This window comes from Megalobrama amblycephala, linkage group LG21 (genome assembly GCF_018812025.1).
Source record: "Megalobrama amblycephala isolate DHTTF-2021 linkage group LG21, ASM1881202v1, whole genome shotgun sequence".
NCBI classification, from domain to species: domain Eukaryota; kingdom Metazoa; phylum Chordata; class Actinopteri; order Cypriniformes; family Xenocyprididae; genus Megalobrama; species Megalobrama amblycephala.
This window is the reverse complement of record NC_063064.1, coordinates 21,519,175-21,546,213: the sequence shown is the minus strand read 5'-3', so window position 1 is coordinate 21,546,213 and position 27,039 is coordinate 21,519,175. Positions and strand designations below refer to the sequence as shown.

The window sequence follows — 27,039 nt, the reverse complement described above, 5'->3', positions numbered from 1 at the left end:
CTTTATTTAATGTTCAGATTTCTGTTCTTTAAATGTATGCAAATGAGTGAATTTTTAATTAGATAATGCCTCATTAGCATATTTAAACATAAGAATTCAGAAAACGTACTAATTAACTGGGGGAGTATGGTGATATGTATATAACGAGCACATAATGACAGTTATCCAACAGATAATGATTTATTAAATAAACGGAAATTCAGATTATTCATATGAAAGCACATACAAACAAATTCAAAGTGTTTTGTAATGAACGAAAAACAAATTCTGGAAAGCAAAAGACATGTTTATAAAAACATTCTCACTATATTGATTTAATTTCTCTGCCACCACTTGCACTATGTACAAAATTGTCTATCCAAAACAAGAGAGCAGCCTCACCACATATAACACAGCAAATATTAAATCTTTTAACAAACATGGATCTTCCATCTGATTAATGCATTCTGAAAAATCCCCCCTGAGAAGTACATAAGCATTAAAACATGTACAGATATCATTGGTGTGAGGAATTGAACCTAAATGGATGTGAAGCACTATTATAACTTTAGTGCAAGGCAAGATGTACAGTTAAACTGATATCAGTGTTTAATGGTGTAAAACATGCCCATTCACTACCTCCATTTATATGACCAGGATTCAATGTACATCCTTAGCCGGAGCGGGTACCAAAATGTGTGTCACATAACCTAGGGTCAAAAAACATCTTTATGTTTAGTGGTCACTCATTAATGTGGAAAGTAATGTCATTCATGATTTGTGGATTAAAGTAACCAAAAAATTGATTCAGCAGTCAATGTAATGGTGGCATCTCTCTGAGAAAAAAAAAAAAAAACGGTGCTCTAATATTTTATATTAGAGTATGAAGATATTTAATCTTGCAAGTGGGCTGGAATAGTTAAAAAAAAAAAAAAAAAATCAGAAATAGTAAATGTATTATTTTAAGACCAATCCCCATGTGCTGAATAGTCTCTCTATGCCCTTTGTGGAGTTTTGCATTTTTCACAGCGTTCTGCCTCTGGGAAAACGAGGAAGTCGCAGGTAGCTGCCCGCTCGGGAAGCACAGGCTCTTTTGCTGAATCTTTGTGTCCCGAGCCCTGGCAGACAGAGTACCTTTCCAGGTCCTCGAGGAGCGCAACAACCTCTTCTGTTGTGGTGAGACGAGACGGGTGGTTGTCGTAGAGTTTGTGGGTGGGCAGCAGGGGTTGTCCTTGGACACTGATGTGGTAGTGGAAGCTGGGCTCAATATGAACTATGGTGTCTGCCATAGTGGAGCTCTTGGAGCACTGCATCAGCTGTAACCGAGGTCCATCCACCACAACACAGAACCAGAGGACGGGAAGCACCATGCTACGAAGAGATCTCAGGAGCGGCATCAGTTCATGGTTGATGTCGATGCTTTGGATGGTGGGGTCACTGTCTGCCATGCTGAATATCTGAGTGATCTGCAAAAGGCAGATGTACAAAATCACTGTTACTCCAATGACTTCCATATTATGCGATTCGGACAATATCACTTAAAACGGCTCCTTACCGATGGACAAGACTCGCCCTCCTGTTGCTCTTCTTGACATGGTTCCTGACCTGCTGAACCTTGTAATCGATTCCCTTCCCTCAAACTCTCCACAGCATAGCTTGGTGGAATTGCTGTAGCATCGCATCTAGCTGCAGAAAAGACCTCTGGTCTCTATTAATAAATGGGAAATGCAAATAAAGCCAGTTAATCAGACCAAGAGAACAAGGTGAGCAATTCATTGACATGTATATATATAAATCCTGAAGTTATTTCTGATACTTTTACCATCCATCCTAATGTGAGACGCCACCTCAGATGAACTTACTGACTAGGTTTATTTTCCACTTGCATATCTTTGTTTTTTGTTTGTTTTTATTTGTTTAAGCTTAAGACAGACAATCATAAGTAGCTTACCACAGAAAGAAGGGCTCTGCTGCTGAAGCCACTGCCTTGAAGCCCATTTTCTTTGATCATCTCCGCCCGTCCTATGTGCATCTGAGGGCTTCTCATCTTCTCAAGAGACAAGGGATGAAAGAAATGTGATACAAACATATTTATATAGGTCTGTTCAAACAAAGAAAATGCATTCTGGCAACCAAATAAGCTTAATTCCATCTAGGGAAAGCTTCTCCGGGATTGGTTTTTGAAATCATGATAACTTGATTAATATTATATGGGAATTATATTAATTTTTATGGCGAGAACAAACCTCAACTCTTTGTGGATTGTAGAGTGGGATGTTGTTCATCATATGACTGTTTGGAACTTCAGTATAAACGTAAGTCTAAAATCAACAAGAAAAAAAACTAGCAAACAGGCTAAAGCTAACAAGAATAAGCGATAATGCTTTAAGGACTGGAATACCTTTCCATTGTAATTTGGCTGGAGGAGCCTGTCCGGATTTACCACCCGGCCAGCACCCGAGGAAGCCTTTGGCACATACGTTTCAGTTTCATTATCTGAAACCTCGAAATCCCACAACTTTTTGGACCTGGGTCTACCACGTCCATACGTGTAACGTGGCCTGCCGTGGGTAACCCAGCCCTGAGAAAAAAGCATCTCCGCCTCATCCATGGGCAGCAAATGCTTCTGTTGAACACAATTGACATGACTGTAATTTCTTGTGCAATAGTGAGCATCACAATAACATTTATACGGCCAACCAGAAGGAAAAAAATAAAGCTAAATGCAAAACATAACATACAGGTAATAATACCAAAGAAGCGTAAGGGATTTAACTGTTCTCATTCCACTAAACAATTCGAGTTTCTTAACAATTCTTTTAGCGAAAACATCTTTAGCTACAACATTGTCATACAAACTACCAAATATACACATATCAAGTAACAGTATTTGGTTCCTTTCGAATGTATGTTTTTATTTATTTTGATAATTAAAAGGGACCAGATTTTAAAAGTCATTGACTATGAGTTATGGCATTTTACTATTTAAATAAATAAATATAATAACGTGTAATATAATAAATGAATATTATATGATAATAATCCTAAATCTAGCAGAAGTAAAATAAAGCACCATAAAACAATATTCTAATTCATATAAAAAGGTAAAAACTAAAATAAATAAAGATACATAATACAATCAAAATAATATTTTGGAAGCCCACCATAGCCTCTCTTTGGCACTGTCGCAGACGGCATTTCTGTCTTTTTTTATTTCTGCCACCAAACTTGGGTTTGTCCATGCAAAAATCACAGCTTCCACAGTCCGTGCGGCGAACGCAGCCTTTACACTTCCCGCAGGAACGGCGACGCACCTTAGGTACACCCATCTGCAAATCAAGTGATACATTTAAAAAAACAAAAAACTACTTAAAAAGTATTAAGGACATTATTTTAAGTCTCTAATTGTGTCTGACTGTATTAAATATTTGCAGCTTAGCCTCAACCTTCATAAAAATCTATGAAGGCAACAAATACTTTGTTTTTCTCCTCAAACTATGTGCATATCTGTGATCAAGGCACTTGGATAATGCTACTGCAGTGTAATAATGCAGTGTAGCTAGAACTCTACCTCATCCAGGCCATTGTCACCATCATTACCCCCAAAGAACATAGACAGATCCTCTGAATCACTGTACTGCAGATAGGAGCTCTGCTCACAGGAAAACAACATTTAGATATAGTTGTTTTACAACAATCCCTCAGAATACTTCTGACAGATTATTTATAAGACTGTTACCTGTGAGTCCTCAAATTCCTCTGAGACTGAGGGCTGAAAAATAATGAATGATTAAAGCTTTTTACAAGCATAATGAAGTAATAGTGTGCTGTGTGAATGGAAAAGTTTTTTCCTCACTTTTGAAATATATGAAGCTGTGCTCAGTGATCCAGCAGTGTTTAAAAACTGCACATCTGATGTCTGTGGATTAGATAAAAATGGGTACTTGAATGACTTATTTAATTATTAGACAAAAGGTAACTCTTTATATACACACTACCATTCAAAAGTTTGGGGCCAGTGAGATTTATTGGTAACACTTAAGTTTAGGGTCCAATTCTCACTACTAACTAGCTGCTTATTAGCATGCATGTTACTAGGATATTGCCTGTTTATTAGTACTTATAATAAAGCACATAATGCATAATGACCATATTCTACATCCCTTAATCCTACCCAATACCTAAACTTAACAACTACTTTACTAACTATTAATAAGCAGTGATTAGGAGCTGTAGATAATAGTTAATAGTGAGAACTGGACAGGAAGAGATTAATACTTTTATTCAGCAAGGATGCATTAAATTGATCAAAAGTGATAGAGTTTTCCATTTCAAATAAATGCTGTTTTTTACTTTCTATTCATAAAAGTATACAAAGTAAAAATGTATCACATTTTCCACAAAAACATTAAGCAGCTGTTTTCAACATTGATACTAAGAAAGGTTTCTTGAGCACCAAATCATCATATTAGAATGATTTCTGAAGTATCATGTGACACTGAAGACTTGAGTAACGATGCTGAATATTCAGCTTTGCCATCACAGAAATAAATTATTATTCTGCTATTCTGTATATTATCTAATCCAATGGCATTCATATATTGCAAGTGTGGCCAAGGGTACACATACTTTCTGGGTAACAATTGTAGATTATATTCTTATTCTTACACAAATTTAGATATCTGCTCTCTGAAAAATGAAAATAAATAAATCTGAATTTAACCACTGTACCTTTCCACCCCTGTCCTTACGGATGGGGTGCAAGCACTTCCGTTTGCGACATTTAACAACTTTCCGGGAGTGGATATTAAGTCGTTGGCGTAGTCGACCATTTCTGCAACTAACACATTTTCCACAGTCCACTGCAGTTTGGCACGCCCGGCATCGGCCACATGGAGCCCACTAAGCACAACAACAACAACAACAACAACAAATAAAAACACAAATAAATGTCTTTTTATTTGTAAGGCAATACACAGAATAACACCACATGACAAGCTTTAAACAAACATCAAACATACCTTTTTGTAGGGTTTTCTGCGTCTCACTATTGCTAAACCAACAGAAAAAAAAAAAAAAAGAAAAAAAAAAAATCAATCACCAAAGGAACAATAACCAAAAAAAATACACTTCTATTATTACAAAAAAGATGCTGTGCTCACAAAACTGAATGTAATGCTAAAAATACTTTTGACTTACATGCGTTAACCTCTAGCCTGCAGTTCTGGCACATAGTTTGTCCCTCTTCATAATTAAAGGTTTTATTACATCTCTCGCAGATGCTGAGTACAAACAAAATGAGAACGACATGAAGACAGACATTCACACCACTGATTTTGACATTTATGCCATAGTATAAGAAAAAGAAAACTGCCTACCCAAACAAATGTTGTGCAGCTCCACCGGTGCCATTGATGGGCCTATCTGCAGACACTGAACCAACAAAGGGGCGAGCAGTTGGATTTGCAGCCCCTCCAGTCAGATCAACAGGAGGCTGAATAGCAGCATTCGGTAAAGTGGTATTTGTCCCAGGACTAGTAAAGGTACTGCTTTTCGGTGGGGTCACGATATTCACACCCTTTTGGATGGAATATGTGCTCAACTTTGGAACAGTACCACAGCTGAGACTTACAGAAGATCCTGGACTGCGGCCCGTGCCACCTGCATCCGTTAATTCGTTTGGAAAACCGGGTGCAGAAGAACTGCCATAGTGTGTCATAGGAGAATCCATTCTCCTTCTCTATGGGTACCAGAATGTAGACATTATTGGGAAAAATTTGAATAAAGCGGACATAAACTGCACTGAAACTATCAGATGAGAACAAAAACTGATATGAATTAAGCTGGATGATGACACTATTGTTTCCTATAGAGCTGCTTTATTGCTGAATCAAATTTGTTTCATAATTAATGAATTTTGCAACAATATCCACACTATTATTGAACTAAATCGACACTAATACGAGGTGAATAATGACAATGTCTTCTATAGAGCTGCTTTAAAAGCAGAATTTGAATTTGCCTCATATTTGATGAAGTTTGCATCGAATCCATTTACATGCACATTCTTAAGCTGATTATGCTTAATAAGCTGAAAATGCACATGGTTATGTAAACGCGTTTATCCGTTTTCCTTTATGCGAGTAAGGTAATAAACAGCTTAAGCATAAACCGATCGCCACAGCTAGATTTTTGCCTCTTACTCTGATTTTGCCCAGAATGTAAATGCATTAACCTGCTTTCTATTGGCTTATTGAAGTGCGCATGTGTGATATGTGACGGGACGCGTCAATATTGCGGATTTAACTGTATCTAGACAGAGTAAACATTTTGCAGTAAGGAAGGAGGAAATATATTCGCAAACTCACTCTTTCTTGACTCAAAGAATTATAAAAATGTGTTCTCTTTTCATGCAGCAGAAGTAGAAGTGGTCCAGTCAAAATGCTGCATCTGTAACTGCATGAGGATAATATATAAGCCGTAAGTTTCCCACTGACATGTTGGAATAATCTTCGTCGGTTTTTAATGCTTTATTTATCAAAACCGAGATAAAAAAAAATGTAAATACTCTGAGTCAGATACGCAAATGATTACGTTTTGATGTCACTACGGGGAAATAACCTGATTTATTAATAAAGTCATGTAAACGCAGTTTACTTGCGTTGTCGGGTTATTGGTTTGCATGTAAACCCAGACAACAGGTTATTTTAATAAGCTGATTTTTGTGAGTTATCAGCGTACTGCTGTGCATGTAAATGTGCTCACTGATTGTCATTTTCCTGTTTATTTCTGTGAAGATGCTTTGAAAGAATCTGTATTGTATAAAGCACTATATAAATAAAGATGACTTAAAAGGATAGTTCACCCAAAAATGAAAATTCTGGCATCATTTACTCACCCTCAAGTATAAATTTCTTTGTTCTGTTGAACACAAAGGAAGATATATGGAAGAATGTTAGTAACCAAGCAGATCTAGCCCCCCATTGACACCATAGTAGGAAAAAAAAAATATATGGTAGTCAAGGGGGGGGGGGCGAGATCTGCTTGGTTATAAACATTCTTCCAAATATCTTCTTTTGTGCACAGCAGAATACAAAGAAATGTATAAAGGTTTGGAACAATCTGAAGGTGAGTAAATGATGCCAGAATTTTCATTTTTGTGTGAACTATCCCTTTAACAAAAATTAAAAAAGCATGCTGAACATCTCACCTTTCTTCTTCGAGGCCCATCACCAAGAAATTGGCCCGTTTTAAAATCAAAATTTGTGAGGTCCACAGAGTCATTTATATGTTTCAAAAGCTCAACCCTACTTCTTACTTTGTGACCTCTTGGACTGAAAGGGAAACAAAATAAATAGTGATTCAAAATGACAATCTCATTATGCCAATCGTATCAGTTACATTTTAAACAAACTGTTTTAAATATACCTTATATAGTATGTATCACTACGTCCTTCACTGTTGCCTGACCGACGAAAAACCTGCTTGCGTTTCCATCCTTCCCCTAATGACGGACAATCTTCCCAGCCTTCATCTGCCTCTAACTGTGTTCTCCGTCTAGGTCTCCTAGATAAAAAAGAAAAACATACATCTGTTTTAGCTCAAACAATGTGCAGTGCATAAGAGGAAAGGATTTTTAATCAATAAAACTTTGATGTGAGGAAAAATCCAGGTCATGTACATACCCTCCACCTCTGCCACCTCTTTCTCCAGTGCTTTTCAAAACACTAACCACACTCCCACTCCACTCACTACCAGCAAGGCTCTCTACTTCTCCATCGACGCTCTGGGAATCAGCGTCTTCACAGTCTTCTTCAAGTGGCTCCAGCCAGTCACAAGGAGGTTTGTCGACATCTTTGGAAGACTCACCTTCCATTTCAGTTACAGCTTCCTCTTTGTTTTTGTCCATGACATGGTCCTGAATGTCTGTGCTTGTTGTAGGTTCTTTGTTTTCCTCTGTATTCGCATCTTTTACTTCAGATGTTGGTTCTGCAGGTTCAGGTTCTTTGTTTTCCTCTGTATTCGCATCTTTTACTTCCGATATTAGTTCTGCAGGCACAGGTTCTTTGTTTTCCTCTGTATTTGCATCTTTTACTTCGGATGGTGGCTCTGCAGGTACAGGTTCTTTGTTTTCCTCTGCATTTGCATCTTCTACTTCAGTTGTTGGTTCTGCAGGTACCTCAGCTGCTACTTCCTCTGTCTCCATGTTAGTAAAGCCTGTTCTTCTTATTTGAGCTGCAATAAGCATTAGCATTAGTAGAGATACAGTGTTTCAACCAGCAAACCATCCTTGACTTACATAACTGAAAGGCAAAGGAAATAAACATCTACTTTTTGTCCATCTGAAGGTCTTATAAGGTCGAATTATCTGAATACCCTCTTTGCAATGTATTTTGCATTCAGCTCAGACACCTGCAATTGTATCCATCGGTCAGTTGGCTTCCTATTGATGCTTTGCCTATAGGGACCAATCGTTTTATTTATAAAAGCACGAGTTTTGATGCGCAAAATATTCTCTAGGTAGTCAGCACACTAGGTTTTGAGACACAGCCTAACACGTATTAGCGCCAATATTTAGCGTGGTGGCTAAAGTGTTAGCAAGCGTGAAATGATACTAAGTAACACTAGATACTGATGTTTAACGAGGTTATTTGCTGTTTTTAATGGTTCGCTTGAACTAAAAGTCATAAATACAACTTCGCCATTTTAAAAACCTACCTGTGAACCCCTTAACGAGCCCTCACATTGATATATTTTAAATAACTGATACAGGATAGAAGCCGGAAGTGCTGTTGTAACCCGGAAACACGTGACTCGAGCATTCGGAATAAATTAAAGCTCTCTTATCACGTCACACAAAGATATGTTGCGTAGCTTGATGTGTCACTGTCATTTACCTATATTTCATTTATCTGTCGTTCTGTTCGTTGTAATGCTACACAACAGATATTATGTATATCTATCTTATGTACGTTACAAATTACTTTATCAGCGTAAGCTGATCAGTCTCATAATTTTGTCATATTTTGTATTTTTTGCTTTTCATAAAGAAAGTTTTAAAATAAAATGTGTTTATGTGTGTGTGTGTGTGTGTATAAACACTCAATAATAACAAACAAATAAGCAAACAAACAAATAAATCGTATCTAGGCTGTAGTTGTCACGGCAACTGCCCTCAGTTGTCACTTTTGTGTTGTAGAAAATCTCCATTCACTTTTATATACACTCATTAATATATTAGAGTCATGAAGTAAAAAAAAATGTCATAGAGTAAAAAAATATATATAAATACATCATGTATATAATAAATAAAATATGTACAATTCATTTAATATTTTTGTGACCTTGCTCCATGTAGGGGGGTCACAGGGGTTGGACAATGAAACTGAAACACTGGCCAATAATTCTGGTGCAACTGTTCCTTAAAAAAATATTGCCAAAGCATTGAGGATGGTTTAACAATCATCCAACATTTTTAACGTGGAACGGATAGTTCAGTGAATAAGGGGATGGCGAAAAGGGAGCTGTAGTCAGCCTCTGTTGTGAAGAGGGTCTATAGCACAGCTATATATAAAATATTAGAATTCACACAACATAATGGGAGACATATCAGAGTTCAAAAGAGGACAAATGGTTGGTGCGCGTCTTGCCTCCGCATCTGTGACCAGGACAGTTAGTGTTTGTGGTGTAGCGAGAGACAGGGTATCCAGGGTAACGTCGGCATACCTCCACAATGGACTAACCACATCCAACAGGAGTAACTGCCGACGCAAGAGGAAGCTGTCTGAAAGGCATGTCCGGTACTAACCCGGATTGTATCCAAAAAAAACATAAAACCACAGCTGCCCAAATCACTGCAGACTTAAATGCGCACCTCGACTCTCCTGTTTCCACTAAAACTGTACGTCGGGAGCTCCACAGAATCAATAGTCAGGGTAGGACTGCTACAGCCAAACCTTTGGACACTTGTGGCAGTGCTAAACGTCGAGTTCAATCGTGCCAGCAAAGGGAATCTTGGGCTGTGGACAGTGTAAAACATGAATTGTTCTCTACCGTCACTGTGTTGCCCACACCCGTGGGAGTTACAGTGTGGAGAAGCCCTAAAGAGGCTTAACACCTGGACTGTTGCTGCCCAGAGTGAAGCACGGGGGTGGATCAGTGATGGTTTGGGCTGCAATATCATGGCATTTCCTACTACCGAACCATTCTGAACGACCATGGGCACCCAATGGTTCAAACATTAGACCCTGAAGGTGGGGCCATGGATGATAATGCACCAATACACACACAAGACTGGTGATAGAATGGATTGATGAACATGAAAGTGAAGTCGAACATCTTTGGCCTGCATAGTCACAGTTCTTTATATTTTTAAGCCACTTTGCGGTGTTTTGGAGGAGTGTCAGGGAACGTTTCCCCCACCAGCATCACATAGTGACCTGGCCACTGTTCTGGACTTGTATCTGTCATTCCCTAGACAATTTAATGCTGTATTGGCTTCAAAAGGAGGCCCTACACCATACTAATAAATTATTGTGGTCTAAAACCAGGTGTTTGTTTCATTGTCCAACCCCTGTATGTATGTATATGGTCATCGTGATTTTGCCAAGTAAGACATGTTCCTTTATCAACATACTTTGTTGATCCTGGAAGAACATCCTGTCTGCAAATTTAGTCTTAACCCTATTCCTACCCCTAAACCTAATCCTACCCATAACTTATCCCTAAATTCAGAGGGGAAAGATAGGTGAATAACACTAATGTAGAAGCACCTAACCCTGGTTTCAAGCCTAAACTTGACATAAACGGTAACTTGTCCCTCAAAACTGATTGGTTGTTTGAAATGATGTTGAGATGTTGATCCAGGAACATGTTGTACTTGGTGAAATTACATTTGCCATATGGGTCTATATATATATATATATATATATATATATATATATATATATATATATATATATATATATATATTTTTTTTTTTTTTTTTTTACTTTTTATTGTTGGCCGATCTCTGTCTGGGACATGCACAAAAACTCAGTAGCCCCTCACTGCAGAACACTCGAGATCCAGGGGCAGAGTCGGGTAGGCCAAGGGATATGTAAAGTGGGAGGAGTTGGATCCAGATCCAGGGAGTGGAGATGGGTAAGTTTAGGGCTATGTAACATGGGAGGAGCTGGATCTAGATCCAACCCCCTGGATCTTGTGTTCTGCAGTGAGGACCATCTCGGCAAGAGACAGGGCATGCTAAAAAAGCAAGCTCACTGTTCACGATGCTCAAAATATTAAAAGGAAAAAAATAAATATTGAATTGGGGTGGGGGTTAAATTAATATATCTCTGAAGACATATATTTCTGTCTTCAGAAAATCTTCAGTGCATCCCTAAAATTAATCAATACAGACTGAAGGAGACACATGAAGAATATGTTTATTATGAATGACTGTCCAAATAGTGACAAATATACAATATGAAAAGTATACAAATATAAACAAAGTGAGTACTGATAGTTCACATGGCTATCTGTCTTTGTTGCTGCGGAGGTCAGTGGTCAGGGGGTCATGCTGGATGGTCTGGTGGAGCATGAGGGCCAGTAGTCCTGCTCTGTTGGTCATGGCCGTCCTCACATTGCGTTCTTGTTCAAACAACTCATCCAGCTTGTACCACTGTTCAGAGGGGAAAAACATGAGTACATAAAAATAAATTAAGACTACAATTACAATCACTTTTGAAGAACTTAACTGACCACTCTGACACGCTCCAGGTCCACCTCTGCCCGTCTGAGCTTCTCCCAGCAGTAATGCTTGTTGCACTTGCGTTTCGAGACCCTGCAGTACTCTCCAGTCGGCTCAAACACGTTACGCACTAGTGGACATCCACACACCTCATCTGCTGTGACCTGAGAACAGAAAAGCAGAAAAGAGATATATTGAACACAAATCAAGTTATGAAGTGATTTTATAAGATGTGGTTTAAATTGACATGAGATTTGACTGCACACTCACTTGCAGAAAGTTTTTATTGACCAACGTTTTGGCACAAGGCCTTTGTCAAGGTATGTATATAAGATGTGGTTTAGTCTGAGCAGAATTCTGGCAAGACCATCACTAAACTCTCACCTTTGGGTCTCTGGAATGTTCTGGACATAAAACTTGGAGTCTCTTGCAGTATGTTTTACTCTGAGGGTTGTACACATCACAGAAGAGTCTTGTTGCCCTAAAAGATTAAAAATTAATTATATATAAAATAGAGAAATAAAAGATAGAAAACTAAGATATTCAGGGACATTGAAACAAAACTGCTGTACTGGATCATAATAATTTTAAATATCTCTCTCTTACCCTTCTATTCTGGTTGGGAAAATGGAACCAAAAGAGGTCTGGCTTTCATACTGTTAAAATAATAAACAAAGCATTAGTATAACACAATTTAATTTTCAATGTTCAGTTTGATCATAAATCTACGGAATTGGATTAGGGCCAAGCAATAAAAAAAAATAAAACCATCTCGAGATTAAAGTTGTTAAATTTCAAGAAAAAAGTCAAAATAAAATGTTGAGAATAAACTCGTTAAATTACGAGAAAAAGGTTGAGATAAAATGTTGAGAATAAACATTAAATTACGAGACAAAAGTCGTTAAATTACGAGAACAAATTCGTTAAATTATGAGAAAAATGTCGTTAAATTTCGTGAAAAAAGTCGAGATAAAATGTTGAGAATAAAGTCATTAAATTACGAGAAAAAAGTCGTTAAATTATGAGAACAAATTCTCGTAATTTAATGACTTTATTCTCAACATTTTATTTCGACTTTTTTCTCGTAATTTAATGACTTTTTTTCTCATAATTTAACAAATTTGTTCTCATAATCTAAATTACGAGAAAAAAGTCGTTAAATTTCGAGAAAAAAGTTGAGATAAAATGTTGAGAATAAAGTCGTTAATTACTTTATTCTCAACATTTTCTCTCAACTTTTTTCTCGAAATGTAACGAGTTTTTTCTCGAAATTTATCAACTTTAATCTCGAGATGGTTTTATTTTTTTATTATTGCTTGGCCCTAATCCTCTTCCGTATAAATCAGTAACCAACAACTGGGCTCAAAAAAAACAAAACATATATTGACCTTGGCATAACACCTCTCCATATGCCTCAGCGCCACCTTGGGGTTGATGGGGTGACTGCAGGACACACAGAATATCTGAAGGTCCGTGTCCTCACTGTCCGTTTCATTCACCTGCAAGAAAGGACATTAGCTTACACTAATAAATATGACGAGATTTCTGAAACACACAAATTCCATCTCTAACCAGTCCTATTCTATAAATCTAAATGACATTAGCATGAGAAAGCATTACTGGAAACTCACATCCTCATCCTGTTGGACCACCTGCTGTTTGGCTTTGGCAATGATGCCCTCGAGTTCGTGGAAACGACGCTCCATCTCTGCGAGGCGCATCCGTGCAGCCTGCTGCTCCCTGCGGATGCGCTCAAGCTGTTTCTTGCCCTGTTCCTCAGCGACGCAGGGGCTCTGCTGCCACTGCTGGATTCGCTGCGGGAGGATCTCGTAGATCCGGCTGCAAAGATCGGCAGATCAATCAATCAAGATGATCTTTTGAAAACACATTAAAGGGTTAGTTCACCCAAAAATGAAAATTCTGTCATTTATTACTTACCCTCATGCCGTTCCACACCCGTAAGACCTTTGAATCTTCGGAACACAAATTAAGATATTTTTGTTGAAATCTGATGGCTCAGTGAGGCCTGCATAGGGAGCAATGGACATTTCATCTCTCAAGATCCATAAAGGTACTAAAAAGTTATTTAAATCAGTTCATGTGAGTACAGTGGTTCAATATTAATATTATAAAGCGACGAGAATATTTTTGGTGCGCCAAAAAAAACCAAAATAACGACTTATTTAGTGATGGCCGATTTCAAAACACTGCTTCATGAAGCATCGGAGCATAAATGAATCAGCGTATCGAATCATGATTCAGATTGGTGTCAAACCGCCAAACTGCTGAAATCACGTGACTTTGGCGCTCCGAACCAATGATTCGACACACTGATTCATTTGTGCTCCGATGCTTCATGAAGCAGTGTTTTGAAATCGGCCATCACTAAATAAGTCGTTATTTTGTTTTTTTGGTGCACCAAAAATATTCTCGTCGCTTTAGAATATTAATATTGAACCACTGTACTCACATGAACTGATTTAAATATGTTTTTAGTACCTTTATGGATCTTGAGAGATGTCATTGCTCCCTATGCAGGCCTCACGGAGCCATTGGATTTCATAAAAAATATCTTAATATGTGTTCCGAAGATTAACGAAGGTTTTACGGGTGTGGAATGGCATGAGGGTGAGTAATTAATGACATTATTTTCATTTTTGAGTGAACTAACCCTTTAAACTGGTGTTGGTATAACATTATGCAATTGGCTGCACTTAAAGTCACCATAAAATCTAAATTTCTTGTTTTTATTATAAATTATTTTCAGTATTTATTATAAAATATTTATCCGATTTATCATTAATCAAAGTAACCTTCCATCCCTCTTGCAGTGACATCTCTTTTCCGATAAAGCGTTTTTCGGTATGAGGTCGGGACAAGCTATCACTCACATGAGATCACAGCAAACGTTTCAAAGATCCAATTAATTCCCGATGGACAAAATCAAGTCCCACCCTACATTTTTTCTTGTCCAAGAAGCCATTTCACTAGGATATACAACACAATCAGAAAGAAAAGACTATCGTACTTTCTGTTTCATTCCAACTTTAATGAAATAACCTACTTGGTAGCCAGCTTCATGCCGCAGTCCTCGGAGCAGTATTTTGAGTTTGGACGTGCCGGCTCAATGCAGTTCGGCCCCAGGCACTGTTGCATGTCTCCTCCATGTCTGCCGTCTCCCCTCTCACTGTGTCGCAAACGATCACGGTGCTTCTGTTTCTGCTTGTGGCGACGGGACTCTTTCTGTAAAAGAGGAGCACAGTTAACAAAAACTATATCTTAAATGAAATCCAAAAATCTATAATGCTTTAAGCACTCTATTCCTCATTGTACCTTTTTGTCAAATTTCTTGTCTCTCCTCTTAACGTGCTTGACTTTTATAGCTTTCTTTCGTGGGACAGGACTGTAAAGTGGGCCGTCTTCGTCATCATCACTACCCCATGACTAAAAAAACAGAGAACAGAGAGAAGGGTGACATTTATGTTTGAATGCAGAGACGTAAAGAATCATCCCTAACAAGCAAATACTCAAACATACTCATGTTAAAAAAAAACAAAAAACAACTCTTATAACCTGTCAAGAGTTCAAATGAATGTATGGATGTATGTATATACTAAGTGGTTGTGGTTGAGATACAGCAATTAGTCGTTACCACATTTCTGTCCTTATAGTGCTCATATGGCTCCATATCGTTCTCGTCGTAATCATCTAAGTATCGTCTATCTCTGTGCATTATATTGTCCTTCCTCTCACGCAGAGAAAACTCCTCGTCCCGAACACGCAGCATTTTCTGCAAAAGAGAAAGAGTTAACATCAAAACAAAAACTACATCATAAACCATCTATATAATGACACTCACCCGAGCACGGACGACACACTGCCTTAGACGACATTTCTGACGAATCTTGTTTGGACCTCCAAATTTCTTCATGTCTTTACAAAAGTCACAATGACCACAGTCCTCAGTTCTAGTGCAGGGTTCACATTCACCACACATACGGGCAGATCGCTTTACCTGGAAAGCAATTAGAGGAACATAATATTATATTGTATTATATTAGTGCTAATAAATGTAATAATTATAAATTATTCAGATAAATTCCTATATTATACATTCAGGTTTAATGACTTCATGAAAGTTTTAAGGTATGTTCAGTATATGGCTGGGTGATTTGAAATGCTTATCAATCAGTCAATCAGTCAATCTATCTATCTATCTATCTATCTGTTTTACAGTGTCCTTGTTAAACAAGTTGCATGTAATTATTATTGTAATAACAGCAACAATTACATGCAACTAACCCTAAACCAAACCTTAATTATAACCCTATAGTAAGAACATGTTGTTAATTAATATTACTCATTACTATATTGGATATTTACACTGTAGCAAGGGCAGTTTAAAATAAAGTGTAATCATTAGCACTTTATTTTACAGTCCTGTTCCCCATGTACATAAGATGTACTTATTACAGTAATTACAATAACTGGGTAATAACTAGGTACTAATCCTGAAACTACTACTAAACCTAACCTTAACCCCTGTGGTTACCTTATATTACTCAGTATTTTCTTAGGTAAGTACACTGAAAGTACACCAACTGTGTAACCTACATTCCATACAAAAGTCTGTCAAACTGCCCACCAATAATGCAATACAGAAAGTGCAGAGTGCATAACAAGCAAACTAAGATATAAGAACAAAACGAAGAAACACTAACTTTAGATCCACGACGCTTATCGATCTTGTACTCTGGAGTGCTGGATCGTTTTTCAATCCTTTCTGGCTCATTGTCTTTATCACGGTTCTTTTTCCGGTAACGTATTGAAAGAGACGGATCCATTTCTAAGAGATAAGAAATATATTAGAATCGTATTAGTATTATGTATATTGGAATTAACTGATATTTGTAACACAGCATATAATATGATAAAGTGCATGTTGAAATATTTAAGGTGAACAACAAGTCATTAATCACTGACTCTGACACTGTTGGCAGTACCACTCCCTGATCGCTTTGGCCATCTTCTCTGTCACATTTATACAGTGACCATGGAACCACTCATTGCAGTTGTCACAACCACTGTGTGAGAAAAAAAAAAAAGATTTGATCCAAATTAAGCTCTCAGTTTGGACACATACATATTCTTTGTGAAAGCATGTTTGGAAAGATTTGTCTTACATCATGAAGCAGTTTATGTCTGGTTTTCGACAAATGCAGTAGAGAGGAGCATTCTCTCCATCTACTACAGTGTTGTCCATAGCTGGAGTCTGGTCCATATCAGACATCTCGCTGTCCTATGAAGACAGAGACAATACAATGAAAACTGGAAACTGTTTATATCAACTACAAGACACACTCAACCTCAAAAGATTATCGTGCTTCAATGACAATGTTTACATGACATTCTACAGCCGAAATTAGAAATAATAAACACTAACAATAAAAAACATTAAGTTAGATATCCATTTAAAACAGAAAAAAAGTTGTTTTGGCCACAGTTTAACATCAGTGAGTAATAATACATATTAGCATGATAGCACGTTTAATAGAGAGAAAATAAATGAACTAGCTAAGAAACTCTAGTGCTGGTTTACAATTTAACTAGTGAAATAAATAATTCGTTCTCTCATTTGCACCAATTGTTTTTAGAGAACTAATTCTGTATTATTTTGACTGCTCAAGCCGGAGCTAACATGCTAACAAATCATAATAGCAGACTTACCATGGCTGCTCCCCGCCTTCTAGAAGATGCGATCAAACAGAGCGAATGAGGATTAATGCAGATATTGTCTCACTGCATGAACACTTAAGTCTTCGGAATGCTCCGACCTTGATAACAGTACAAAAATTTCCACAAAAAAAAACTAGAAAAAGGAGCAATATTACAAACCGAATTGTTACCGTGGGAAGCGGATAACAGCGTTGTTTCGATTCTGTTTGGGTAGAGAGGGTTGATTGTCATAATAAAAGTCCTCACAGGGGGTGAAAGCAATGTTCGTTTTCTAGTTCGTTTACAGACTGACGAAGTACATTATATCACATGATGATTATTGAAATACTTTTTTATGATTATTGAAAGACTTAATAATCAATGTTTTTTATTTATAAAAATTTATATTATAAACAACAGCAGTGATATTATTATTATTATCAACTGTTGTTGTTGTAATATTTGTTTTTGCTTTTTTTTTCTTATTGGTAGGGGGTGTGGTACATGTGGGTCCTATCAACACTATGAGCATGCTAACTAATGGATAATGATCAGTCAACAACGGCCCCTGCAGCGCAAGTAAGAGAAAATCATTCTGGCATCTGAGGGGCGATGAGATGAATGTGGTGTTAAAGGTTAGTGAATTTTCATAAACTTGAATGATCAAAAATAAGAATACTGAAAAAAGTAGAAAAAGACAGGATGCAACATTATTATTTTTTTATTATTATTTTAAATTTACAAAGGAACTATTATAAATATAGCATCACTGTTAGCCTGCGGTCGGGTATGTTTATACGATAAAAATATTTGGTCCTAAATATATTTGAGTTCCAGGAGACTGTTAAAATAATTTGTAATGTTGAATTCCGTGTGATAAGAATATTATACGTATAGAACACATTTGTTTTAATATCTATTGTATTTTGGTTATTTTAAGGTAGACTATTAATATCCTGTAAACTTGCTTCTCTTTGTTTGTTTCAAGGTTTTGAATTCTGCTTGGAAAGAAATTTCGCTGGCATCTCTTTGACTCGAGGTAAGCAAACATTGGACTAATAGGTTGCTGAAATTTATTGCCCTCTTTACATCTAGGATGCCTCTTATCCCTGTCACACAACATGTTTGCCAAATGGATTGAGATTAATAATAGATTAATGACTCTGGCACTTTTTGCTCCATCAGTACTTTTTACGCTAGGCTTTGTATTTTTGCATATAGTCTATATCATATTTTGCATATACTTTGTGCATATCAACTCAAAAATGATTACATCCATCAGTAAAAAGTAGTCATATTAGTCACAAAACAAGAAAACTGAAATGGCATTCACATTGTTAACTGTTAGTTGCATAATATATCAACATGTCAAGTGATCAGTTAGCTTTCTCCATTGTATTTTACCGTTAGCATTTAATATATGCCACAGACTATAGCACATCTATTCTCTCTGCTTCCTGTGTTTGAATATTTAATGACATGGTTAGGGGTTCAAATGCTCTGGCATTTTCACTCTACATCTTTACACTTATTCTAGTTGTAGCAAATACTGTGAGAGAAGTTTGAAACGATGAACCGTGACCATGAGGATGAACACGGTGGCCGGTCACCAACTGGATCAAAATCCACGGATGATCCGCAAGTTCATTCAGTTCCAAGTATATCAACTTTTCAAAACTCTTTTAATACATCAGTATAGAGGAAAAGAGCAACCGATAACGTGCTTATTTATTTTATAGAGTCATCTGACGAAAAAGACTTGGAATCTACCAGAACACGTCTAAAGGATAGTGAGCTATCACCAACCGATGAACTCTCTGGGAAGGAAATCTCATGTCTTATTTCTCCGCTTAGCAAAATGAAACCAGTAGCATTTGGTAAATATCCTTCACACTACCCATCATTCTTTAAGCTAACATCCACAGAACTTTATGATCGTCTCCTTATCATTAGATGTGCATATCAAAGAAGTCCCAGCAGATGTGAAAAAGCCATTTCAGGATGTTCTAAACGCTCCTGGCAGTGACAACAGTGATTCTTTTCCTGTCAGCGTTCAGCTACCCGCAAACCACCTCAAAAACTTGCATATCACCGCTTATAAAGCAACACACCATCATCGCAAAATGAGCCGCTCCTCCACCTCCACGTTGAAGAGCCTGAAAGCCCCTGCTGAAGGTAAGCAACACCTCAAATTACATTTGACTCAATGAAATGATGGATTCAATTTTTATGACATCTAATGCATTATAGATGCAACTGAAATCCTCGCTAGCAGGACTGATGACAGCTTTCTCTCTTCCTGTCATCTTTTATCATATGCATTTGGCTAAATTTATGAGAGAATGCATGTACACCAAAACTTTCTTGGAGCGGTGCTGATTATAAAGGCTCTTAAACTTATACAAAACAGGATTGCAGTTTTATGATAGACTACAGTGTCAGCAAAGCTGCTTTATTTGTGGTTACCACATCAATATTTTGTCTGTTACAGCCATTAAAGGAATATTCCGGGCTTAATACAAGTTAAGATCAGTTGTGGCATAATCTTGTTGATTACCACAAAAATTAATTTAGACTCTTCCCTCCTTTTCTTTAAAAAAATAAAAATCTTGTTTACAGTGAGGCATTTTCAAAGGAAGTGAATTGGGCCTTTAGACATAAGCAACATGTGTGTAAACATGATGTTACTAACCTTTTCAGTGTAAAGTTATATTCGATTTGTAAATGTAACATGTAAAAGGACTATGGCAAGCCATTTTCACTTTTATTCAATTCTTGATATCAGCAATTCACTTCTTGATATCAGGAATTACATTTCCATTAGTAAAAATGTTAATTCTTGATATCAACAATTCAGTTTTCACTAGTTGAAATGTTAATTTTTGATATCAAGAATTACATTTCAACTAGAAAAAACTATAATTCTTGATATCTGTAATTGTACTTTTACTAGTGAAGTCACCATCATCACCAATCATAATGTTTGATATCAATAATTACATTGTTACTAGTAAAAATGCGAAGTTTTGATATCAGTTGAAATGTCAGTTCTTGATACCAAAATTGAATTGCTACTAGTAAATATGTTTATTTTTGATATATGAAAATGTATTTCTGATATCAATATAATCTCAGATATCTAAAATGGCTTTCTTACTAGTATCAATCACATTCATGATATCAGAAACTAGCATTGTCACTAGTGACAATCGAATTATTGATATCATAAATTAACTTTGTTGCTATGGCAAGCCGTTTTGACTTTTATTCACATCTCAGGATATGAATTCTTGATATCAACAATTCAGTTCTTGATATCAGAAATTACATTTCCACTAGTAACAATGTTAATTCTTGATATCAACATTTGAATTTCCACTAGTAAAAACTAGAATTCTTGATATCTGTAATTGTATTTTCACTAGTGAAATGTCACCATAGACTGCCATTCAAATTCATTTGTTGATATCAAGAATTGAGTTCTTACTAGTTGAAATTCCAATTTCACATATCAGAAATACAATTCTTACTAGTAACAATAGTAATTTTTTATATCAATAATTACATTGCTACTAGTAAAATGTGAATTTTTGATATCAAGAATTGTCACTAGGTGAAATGTCAGTTCTTGATAATAATTTCAGATATCTAAAATGGCTTTCTTACTAGTAACAATCACATTCATGATATCAGAAACTAACACTGTCACTAGTGACATTCAAATTATTGATATCAAAAATTAACATTGTTACTAATAGCAATTCAATTGTTGATATCAAGAACTGACATTTCAACTAGTGACAATTGAATTATTGATATCAAAAATTATGATTTTTACTAGTGAGAATTGTATTTCTGATATGTGAAATTGGAATTTCAACTAATAAGAACTCAATTCTTGATATCAACAATTGAATTTGAATGGCAGTCTATGGTGACATTTCACTAGTGAAAGTACAATTACAGATATCAAGAATTCTAGTTTTTACTAGTGGAAATGTAATTCTTGATATCAAAAATTAGCATTTTAACTAATGAAAATTGAATTGTTGATATCAAGAATTATGATTTTTACTAGTAAGAATTGTATTTCTGATATGTGGAATTGGAATTTCAACTAGTAAGAACTCAATTCTTGATATCAACAATTGAATTTGAATGGCAGTCTATGGTGACATTTCACTAGTGGAAATTCAAATGTTGATATCAAGAATACATATTTCTGCGAGTGATGACATCATTGTTGATATCAAGAATTAACATTTTTACTAGTGGAAATGTTAATTCTTGATATCAACAATTGTCGTTGTTACTAGTAGAAATGTAATTCCTGATATCAAGAATTAGCATTTTAACTAGTGAAAACTGCATTGTTGATATCAAGAATTCATATCCTGAGAACGAATAAAAGTCAAAACGGCTTGCCATAGTTGCTAGAGGCAATTCAATTGTTGATATCAAGAATAGATATTTTGCACTAGTAATATAGTAATTAATGATATCAAAAATTACTATTGTTACTAGTAAGAATTGTATTTCTGATATGTGAAATTGGAATTTCAACTAGTAAGAAATCAATTCTTGATTAAATTAAATTTGAATGGCAGCCTATTTTGACATTTCACTAGTGAAAATACAATAACAGATATCAAGAATTCTAGTTTTTACTAGTGGAAATGTAATTCTTGATATCAAAAATGAGCATTTCACTAGTGAAAATTGAATTGTTGATATCAAGAATTGCCATTGTTACTAGAGGAAATGTAATTCCTGATATCAAAAATTGCCATTGTTACTTGTGGAAATGTAATAAAAGTCAAAACGGTTTGCCATAAAAGGACTGTAAAAATGATTTAAACAACTTTACAGCATTTAAATCAATATAATACTAGTAAAAATGTTCATTTTTGATATCTGAAAATGTATTTCTGATATCAATATAATTTCAGATATCTAAAATGGCTTTCTTACTAGTAACAATCACATTCATGATATCAGAAACTAACACTGTCACTAGTGACATTCAAATTATTGATATCAAAAATTAACATTGTTACTAGTAGCAATTCAATTGTTGATATCAAGAACTGACATTTCAACTAGTGACAATTGAATTATTGATATCAAAAATTATGATTTTTACTAGTGAGAATTGTATTTCTGATATGTGAAATTGGAATTTCAACTAGTAAGAACTCAATTCTTGATATCAACAATTGAATTTGAATGGCAGTCTATGGTGACATTTCACTAGTGGAAATTCAAATGTTGATATCAAGAATACATATTTCTGCGAGTGATGACATCATTGTTGATATCAAGTATTAACATTTTTACTAGTGGAAATGTTAATTCTTGATATCAACAATTGTCGTTGTTACTAGTAGAAATGTAATTCCTGATATCAAGAATTAGCATTTTAACTAGTGAAAACTGAATTGTTGATATCAAGAATTCATATCCTGAGAACGAATAAAAGTCAAAACGGCTTGCTAGTTGCTAGAGGCAATTCAATTGTTGATATCAAGAATAGATATTTTGCACTAGTAATATAGTAATTAATGATATCAAAAATTACTATTGTTACTAGTAAGAATTGTATTTCTGATATGTGAAATTGGAATTTCAACTAGTAAGAAATCAATTCTTGATTAAATTAAATTTGAATGGCAGCCTATGGTGACATTTCACTAGTGAAAATACAATAACAGATATCAAGAATTCTAGTTTTTACTAGTGGAAATGTAATTGTTGATATCATATCTTGATCATATCATATCTTGATAGCATTTCACTAGTGAAAATTGAATTGTTGATATCAAGAATTGCCATTGTTACTAGAGGAAATGTAATAAAAGTCCAAACGGTTTGCCATAAAAGGACTGTAAAAATGATTTAAACAACTTTACAGCTTTTAAAGTCGGTATGAAACGAAAGTTGCATTAAGCCTTTTCTTCCCTATTATGACGTATATCAGAGTGAAACAGCTTCTCAAACAAGAAAAATGGGTGGGGCTTGATTCTGTCCATCAGGAAGTGATTGGATGGTTGTGGTTTGCTATTGCTGTGATGTCATGTGAGTGACAGGTTGTCACATCCTCGCTCCAGTAAACATAGAGAAGAGAAGAGAAGAGAAGAGAAGAGAAGAGAAGAGAAGAGAAGAGAAGAGAAGAGAAGAGAAGAGAAGAGAAGAGGGGAAGTTATTTTCATTAAAGATTACGAGGGCACATGAATGATGAATTGATGCAATTTTCCATAAAAAAACAAGAATTGTTCTTTTTGATTTTAATGGTGACTTTAGCAGAATTCCTGTAGGCTTTCATAAAATTATAAGCTTAATGAAGTTATTCAACATAATTTCAGGAAGAGTATGCCATCTAATCTTTTAAGTATAAAAACAGCCTCTTACTCCTTCCCGTTGTCAGTTCTTTCAGCATCCCTCCTCCTCCCCTTCTCCTCCTTTATCTATTTTGCCTATGTAGATTGGAGCTGGAGTAAAATATCCTCTCTGAGCCCCTCTATAGCAGACAGCAAGCCGAAATTTAAGATTATATGGGCACACAAACTCATAAATTATTACAAGGCCTCATTCACTTCCATTGTAAATGCCTCACTGTAACCTCTTTTTAATAATAATAATAAAAAAAAGATAAGAGATTAAATAAATGTTTGTGGTAATCATGATTATTCCAGAAATGTTGTACTGAATACAGAATATAAATTTAATTTCACATATATATTACATTTTCTTCTCCTTTTTCTTGCACTTTTAGATCTGTGTGCATCCTTTCTGTTAGCGTGTTTGTTCTGCAAGTTTTGGGATTGCTTGCTGGCCGTTGGTGACGGGTGTCAGTACTGCGTGACCTCAATCTGTACATCCTTCTGCTCTCACGTGTGTTGTTGCGACCCTTCCTCTCTGGAGGACTTCATAGATTTTTGCCCGTGTTGCAGCTGCGCTGAGTGCGTGGAGGCGTGCGGCTGCAGTTGTGCAGAAAACGCCTTTGACTGCTCCATTTGCGATCTCTGTCTACAGACGACTGAGTGCCTGGAGCTCGGCATGGAACTCTCTCAGCTTCTGTTTCACTAGCTGCACAGTCTCACTGTTATTAATGTACTGGTCATGACAATCTGATATGGCTGGAATGGAATGTAGCGAATGTAATGTGCTGATTTTACAAGCATGTAATTCTGCTGGTTGATTGTGGCTGTGATACTGCACGGCTGCATTTGATACTGCATCAGAGGAAAAAATCATATACTGTTCACATATCACCTGAACCAGAATATATAAAAATATTGAAAAGTTTTTGTCCAGCTCATTACAATTTGAGAGTAAATTTAATTGTCAAAGATACACTGCAAAAAAAACGATTTTCTTCCTCAGTATTTTTGTCTTGTTTCCAGTACACATATCTAAACATTCTTAAATCAAGATACATTTACTTGAGAAGAAAAATGATTAAGATATTAAGTCTTGTTCACTAAAAAATCGATCAGAATTAAGTGACTTTATGCTTGAAACAAGAACAAAATATCTGCCAGTGAGAGAAGAAAAATAATCTTGTTTTGCAGTGTATAACTCTTATTTGCTTAGAAAATAACCTTTTTTTTCTTCATATTATCTTTTTAATATGCATTATGTTTGTGTGTGTGTATATATATATATATATATATATATATATATGTGACCCTGGACCACAAAACCAGTCATAAGTCGCACGGGTATATTTGTAGCAATAGCCAACAAAACATTGTATGGGTCAAAATTAGCGATTTTTCTTTTATGCCAAAAATTATTAGGATATTACGTAAAGATAATGTTCCATGAAGATATTTTGTAAATTTCCTAGTGTAAATATATCAAAAATTTATTTTTGTGAGTGGATATGCATTGCTAAGGACTTCATTTGGACAACGTTAAAGGCGATTTTCTCAATATTTTGATTTTTTTGCACCCTCAGATTGCAGATTTTCAAGTGGTTGTATCTCAGCCAAATATTGTCCTATCCTAACAAACCATACATCAATGGAAAGCTTATTTATTTCAAATGATTTTCAATTTCAAAAATTTGTGACTGGTTTTGTGGTTCACACACACACACACACACATATATATATATATATATTGAAGCATTTTGTGTGATGCAATGATTCATGATATCACGGATTTGGCCAGACAATGTTAGATTGCATTATACTTAATGTATCTAGAAAAAATAAATAAAACAGTTCTTCTCTTTTTTATGTTTTAAAGCTCTTTTGTGTGAAATGGATGCGAGTTAGTCAATGTATGCAAAAGACCGAGATTTGTTTACCCAAGCGATAACTTGCACATCAAATCTGGCTTATTAACTTGAGATTAAACTGGAGGTAAATGTGCAAACGATTAATGTGCAGATTGTATTGAATAAACTGACAATTGAGTGCTATTAATTGATGTATGATCTAGTGGAAAAATTACAAGAGAAACATTTGAAAAAAAGTCAAGCATACTAATGAGATTTTTTTTCCTTATCAGTTTATTTTAGCCAATTAAATGCCACCAACACACAGGAAAATTTCAATTAAAATAAATTCTCTCAATTATAAATTAGGCCTATGTGCTCTGAAACAAAAATCTGTTTATAATATAAAAAAGAACAACACCTTCCCTTTAATTGAGTACAGATGTAATGATGTAATGAAAGATGGCAATGACAGCAGCAGCTGAAGAATAACTGGCAATTCAGTTTTAATGAGTAGAAATATGTCTTTAGACACACACCACTGCATATTTCTAAAGGACTGTACTGTAAGCACATGAGACAAACATTTTTATTGCTTTGTGACTTCACGTAATTTAATAATTTCAAACTTACATCTATTCTGTGCCTTTGGCACGGGAAAAACTGATAGGGAAATTGCATAATCTATCACAACATTCAAGTTTTGAAATATATTGTACAAGTCTATGCTTTTAGCTTTAAATCATATAGTTTTATATATTATACATTCATTTGAATTGCTGCAGAACTTACAGAGAACAACTTTTAAACAATTGGAGACTCATTTGTATTCATTTCTCTATATTTACAATCCAAACAAATGACTTTTGTTCCTTGAAGCTAAAGGCACAGTCTGATCAGAGATGAAAGTTCATTTGGCTTTGACTGGCAGTACGCTCAATGTTTCCCAGCACATCTACAGAACATTTACATTCGCAGGTAAGTGTGTATGTAGCTGCATCTAATAAAATGCTGATTTAGATCTATTGCTTAAAAAAGCACTTTAGGCAGAGGTAGCTTGTGAAGTTTTACACCTGAAAAGCTGTTTGTGCATGATGTTTATGTGGCTTGTTTCCTTATACACATCCCAAAATCTGTAACACTTTGCACATAATTCATTAACATTAGTTAAAGCGTTAGGTATCAAGAACGAACAATGAACAACAATTTTTACAACATCTATTAATTTAGGTTAAATATTAAATTATAAATATACTGCCGTACATTAAGTCATGTTTGTTCAGAAAACATTATTAATTTATACAGCATAAAATGTAAAATGTATTATTTTAAAATGCATTAGTATATGTAGAAATGAAGTTTTATTATAACTAGAAATTGTTTGATATTG

General features: G+C 35.5%; 3 protein-coding genes across 5 annotated transcripts; 1 reads left to right on the top strand and 2 right to left on the bottom strand.

Moving 5' to 3' along the window:
• Nucleotides 1-164: 164 nt before the first annotated feature.
• mbd1b (methyl-CpG binding domain protein 1b) lies at nt 165-8,818 on the bottom strand. Of its 3 annotated transcripts, none has more exons than XM_048172741.1 (17): nt 8,698-8,817; nt 7,665-8,214; nt 7,408-7,545; nt 7,190-7,313; nt 5,358-5,719; nt 5,179-5,261; nt 5,001-5,032; nt 4,711-4,881; nt 3,836-3,898; nt 3,719-3,751; nt 3,551-3,631; nt 3,144-3,308; nt 2,381-2,605; nt 2,226-2,300; nt 1,931-2,026; nt 1,535-1,687; nt 165-1,445 (listed from the first exon to the last, which is right to left on the bottom strand). In XM_048172741.1, the coding sequence occupies exons 2-17, from the start codon at nt 8,183-8,185 to the stop codon at nt 975-977; spliced, it is 2,793 nt and encodes a 930-aa protein (XP_048028698.1). In that variant the 5' UTR covers nt 8,186-8,214; nt 8,698-8,817; the 3' UTR covers nt 165-974. The 3 variants fall into 3 exon arrangements, with proteins under 3 accessions (XP_048028698.1, XP_048028699.1, XP_048028701.1); XM_048172742.1 differs by lacking the exon at nt 8,698-8,817 and adding an exon at nt 8,311-8,626; XM_048172744.1 differs by lacking the exon at nt 2,226-2,300 and having other exon boundaries at nt 8,698-8,818.
• Nucleotides 8,819-11,380: 2,562 nt separating this feature from the next.
• Nucleotides 11,381-17,651, bottom strand: cxxc1b (CXXC finger protein 1b). The gene is made up of 14 exons (XM_048173271.1): nt 17,438-17,651; nt 16,894-17,009; nt 16,694-16,794; nt 16,432-16,556; nt 15,570-15,725; nt 15,363-15,500; nt 15,044-15,154; nt 14,775-14,953; nt 13,342-13,549; nt 13,099-13,209; nt 12,317-12,366; nt 12,095-12,191; nt 11,722-11,874; nt 11,381-11,641 (listed from the first exon to the last, which is right to left on the bottom strand). The coding sequence occupies exons 1-14, from the start codon at nt 17,438-17,440 to the stop codon at nt 11,495-11,497; spliced, it is 1,695 nt and encodes a 564-aa protein (XP_048029228.1). The 5' UTR covers nt 17,441-17,651; the 3' UTR covers nt 11,381-11,494.
• Nucleotides 17,652-17,815: 164 nt separating this feature from the next.
• On the top strand, nt 17,816-25,323 carry si:dkey-245f22.3 (uncharacterized protein LOC492819 homolog). The gene is made up of 6 exons (XM_048173272.1): nt 17,816-18,060; nt 18,414-18,464; nt 18,963-19,083; nt 19,165-19,302; nt 19,379-19,600; nt 24,198-25,323. The coding sequence occupies exons 3-6, from the start codon at nt 18,996-18,998 to the stop codon at nt 24,509-24,511; spliced, it is 762 nt and encodes a 253-aa protein (XP_048029229.1). The 5' UTR covers nt 17,816-18,060; nt 18,414-18,464; nt 18,963-18,995; the 3' UTR covers nt 24,512-25,323.
• The last annotated feature ends 1,716 nt before the right edge of the window (nt 25,324-27,039 follow it).

What these genes read in the sequence shown, in the direction of transcription:
- si:dkey-245f22.3 (XM_048173272.1), top strand. Translation starts at nt 18,996, where the DNA reads ATGAACCGTGACCATGAGGATGAACACGGTGGCCGGTCACCAACTGGA. An exon ending in AATGAAACCAGTAGCATTTG is followed by an intron (nt 19,303 to 19,378) that starts GTAAATATCCTT and finishes CCTTATCATTAG; the next exon opens with ATGTGCATATCAAAGAAGTC. An exon ending in CCTGAAAGCCCCTGCTGAAG is followed by an intron (nt 19,601 to 24,197) that starts GTAAGCAACACC and finishes TTGCACTTTTAG; the next exon opens with ATCTGTGTGCATCCTTTCTG.
- cxxc1b (XM_048173271.1), bottom strand. An exon ending in GTACTGCCAACAGTGTCAGA is followed by an intron (nt 16,557 to 16,693) that starts GTCAGTGATTAA and finishes CTTATCTCTTAG; the next exon opens with AAATGGATCCGTCTCTTTCA. An exon ending in TGGTCCAACAGGATGAGGAT is followed by an intron (nt 13,210 to 13,341) that starts GTGAGTTTCCAG and finishes CCTTTCTTGCAG; the next exon opens with GTGAATGAAACGGACAGTGA.
- mbd1b (XM_048172741.1), bottom strand. Translation starts at nt 8,185, where the DNA reads ATGGAGACAGAGGAAGTAGCAGCTGAGGTACCTGCAGAACCAACAACT. An exon ending in AGAGGTGGCAGAGGTGGAGG is followed by an intron (nt 7,546 to 7,664) that starts GTATGTACATGA and finishes TTTTTTATCTAG; the next exon opens with GAGACCTAGACGGAGAACAC. An exon ending in GCTGCACAACATTTGTTTGG is followed by an intron (nt 5,262 to 5,357) that starts GTAGGCAGTTTT and finishes GTTTGTACTCAG; the next exon opens with CATCTGCGAGAGATGTAATA.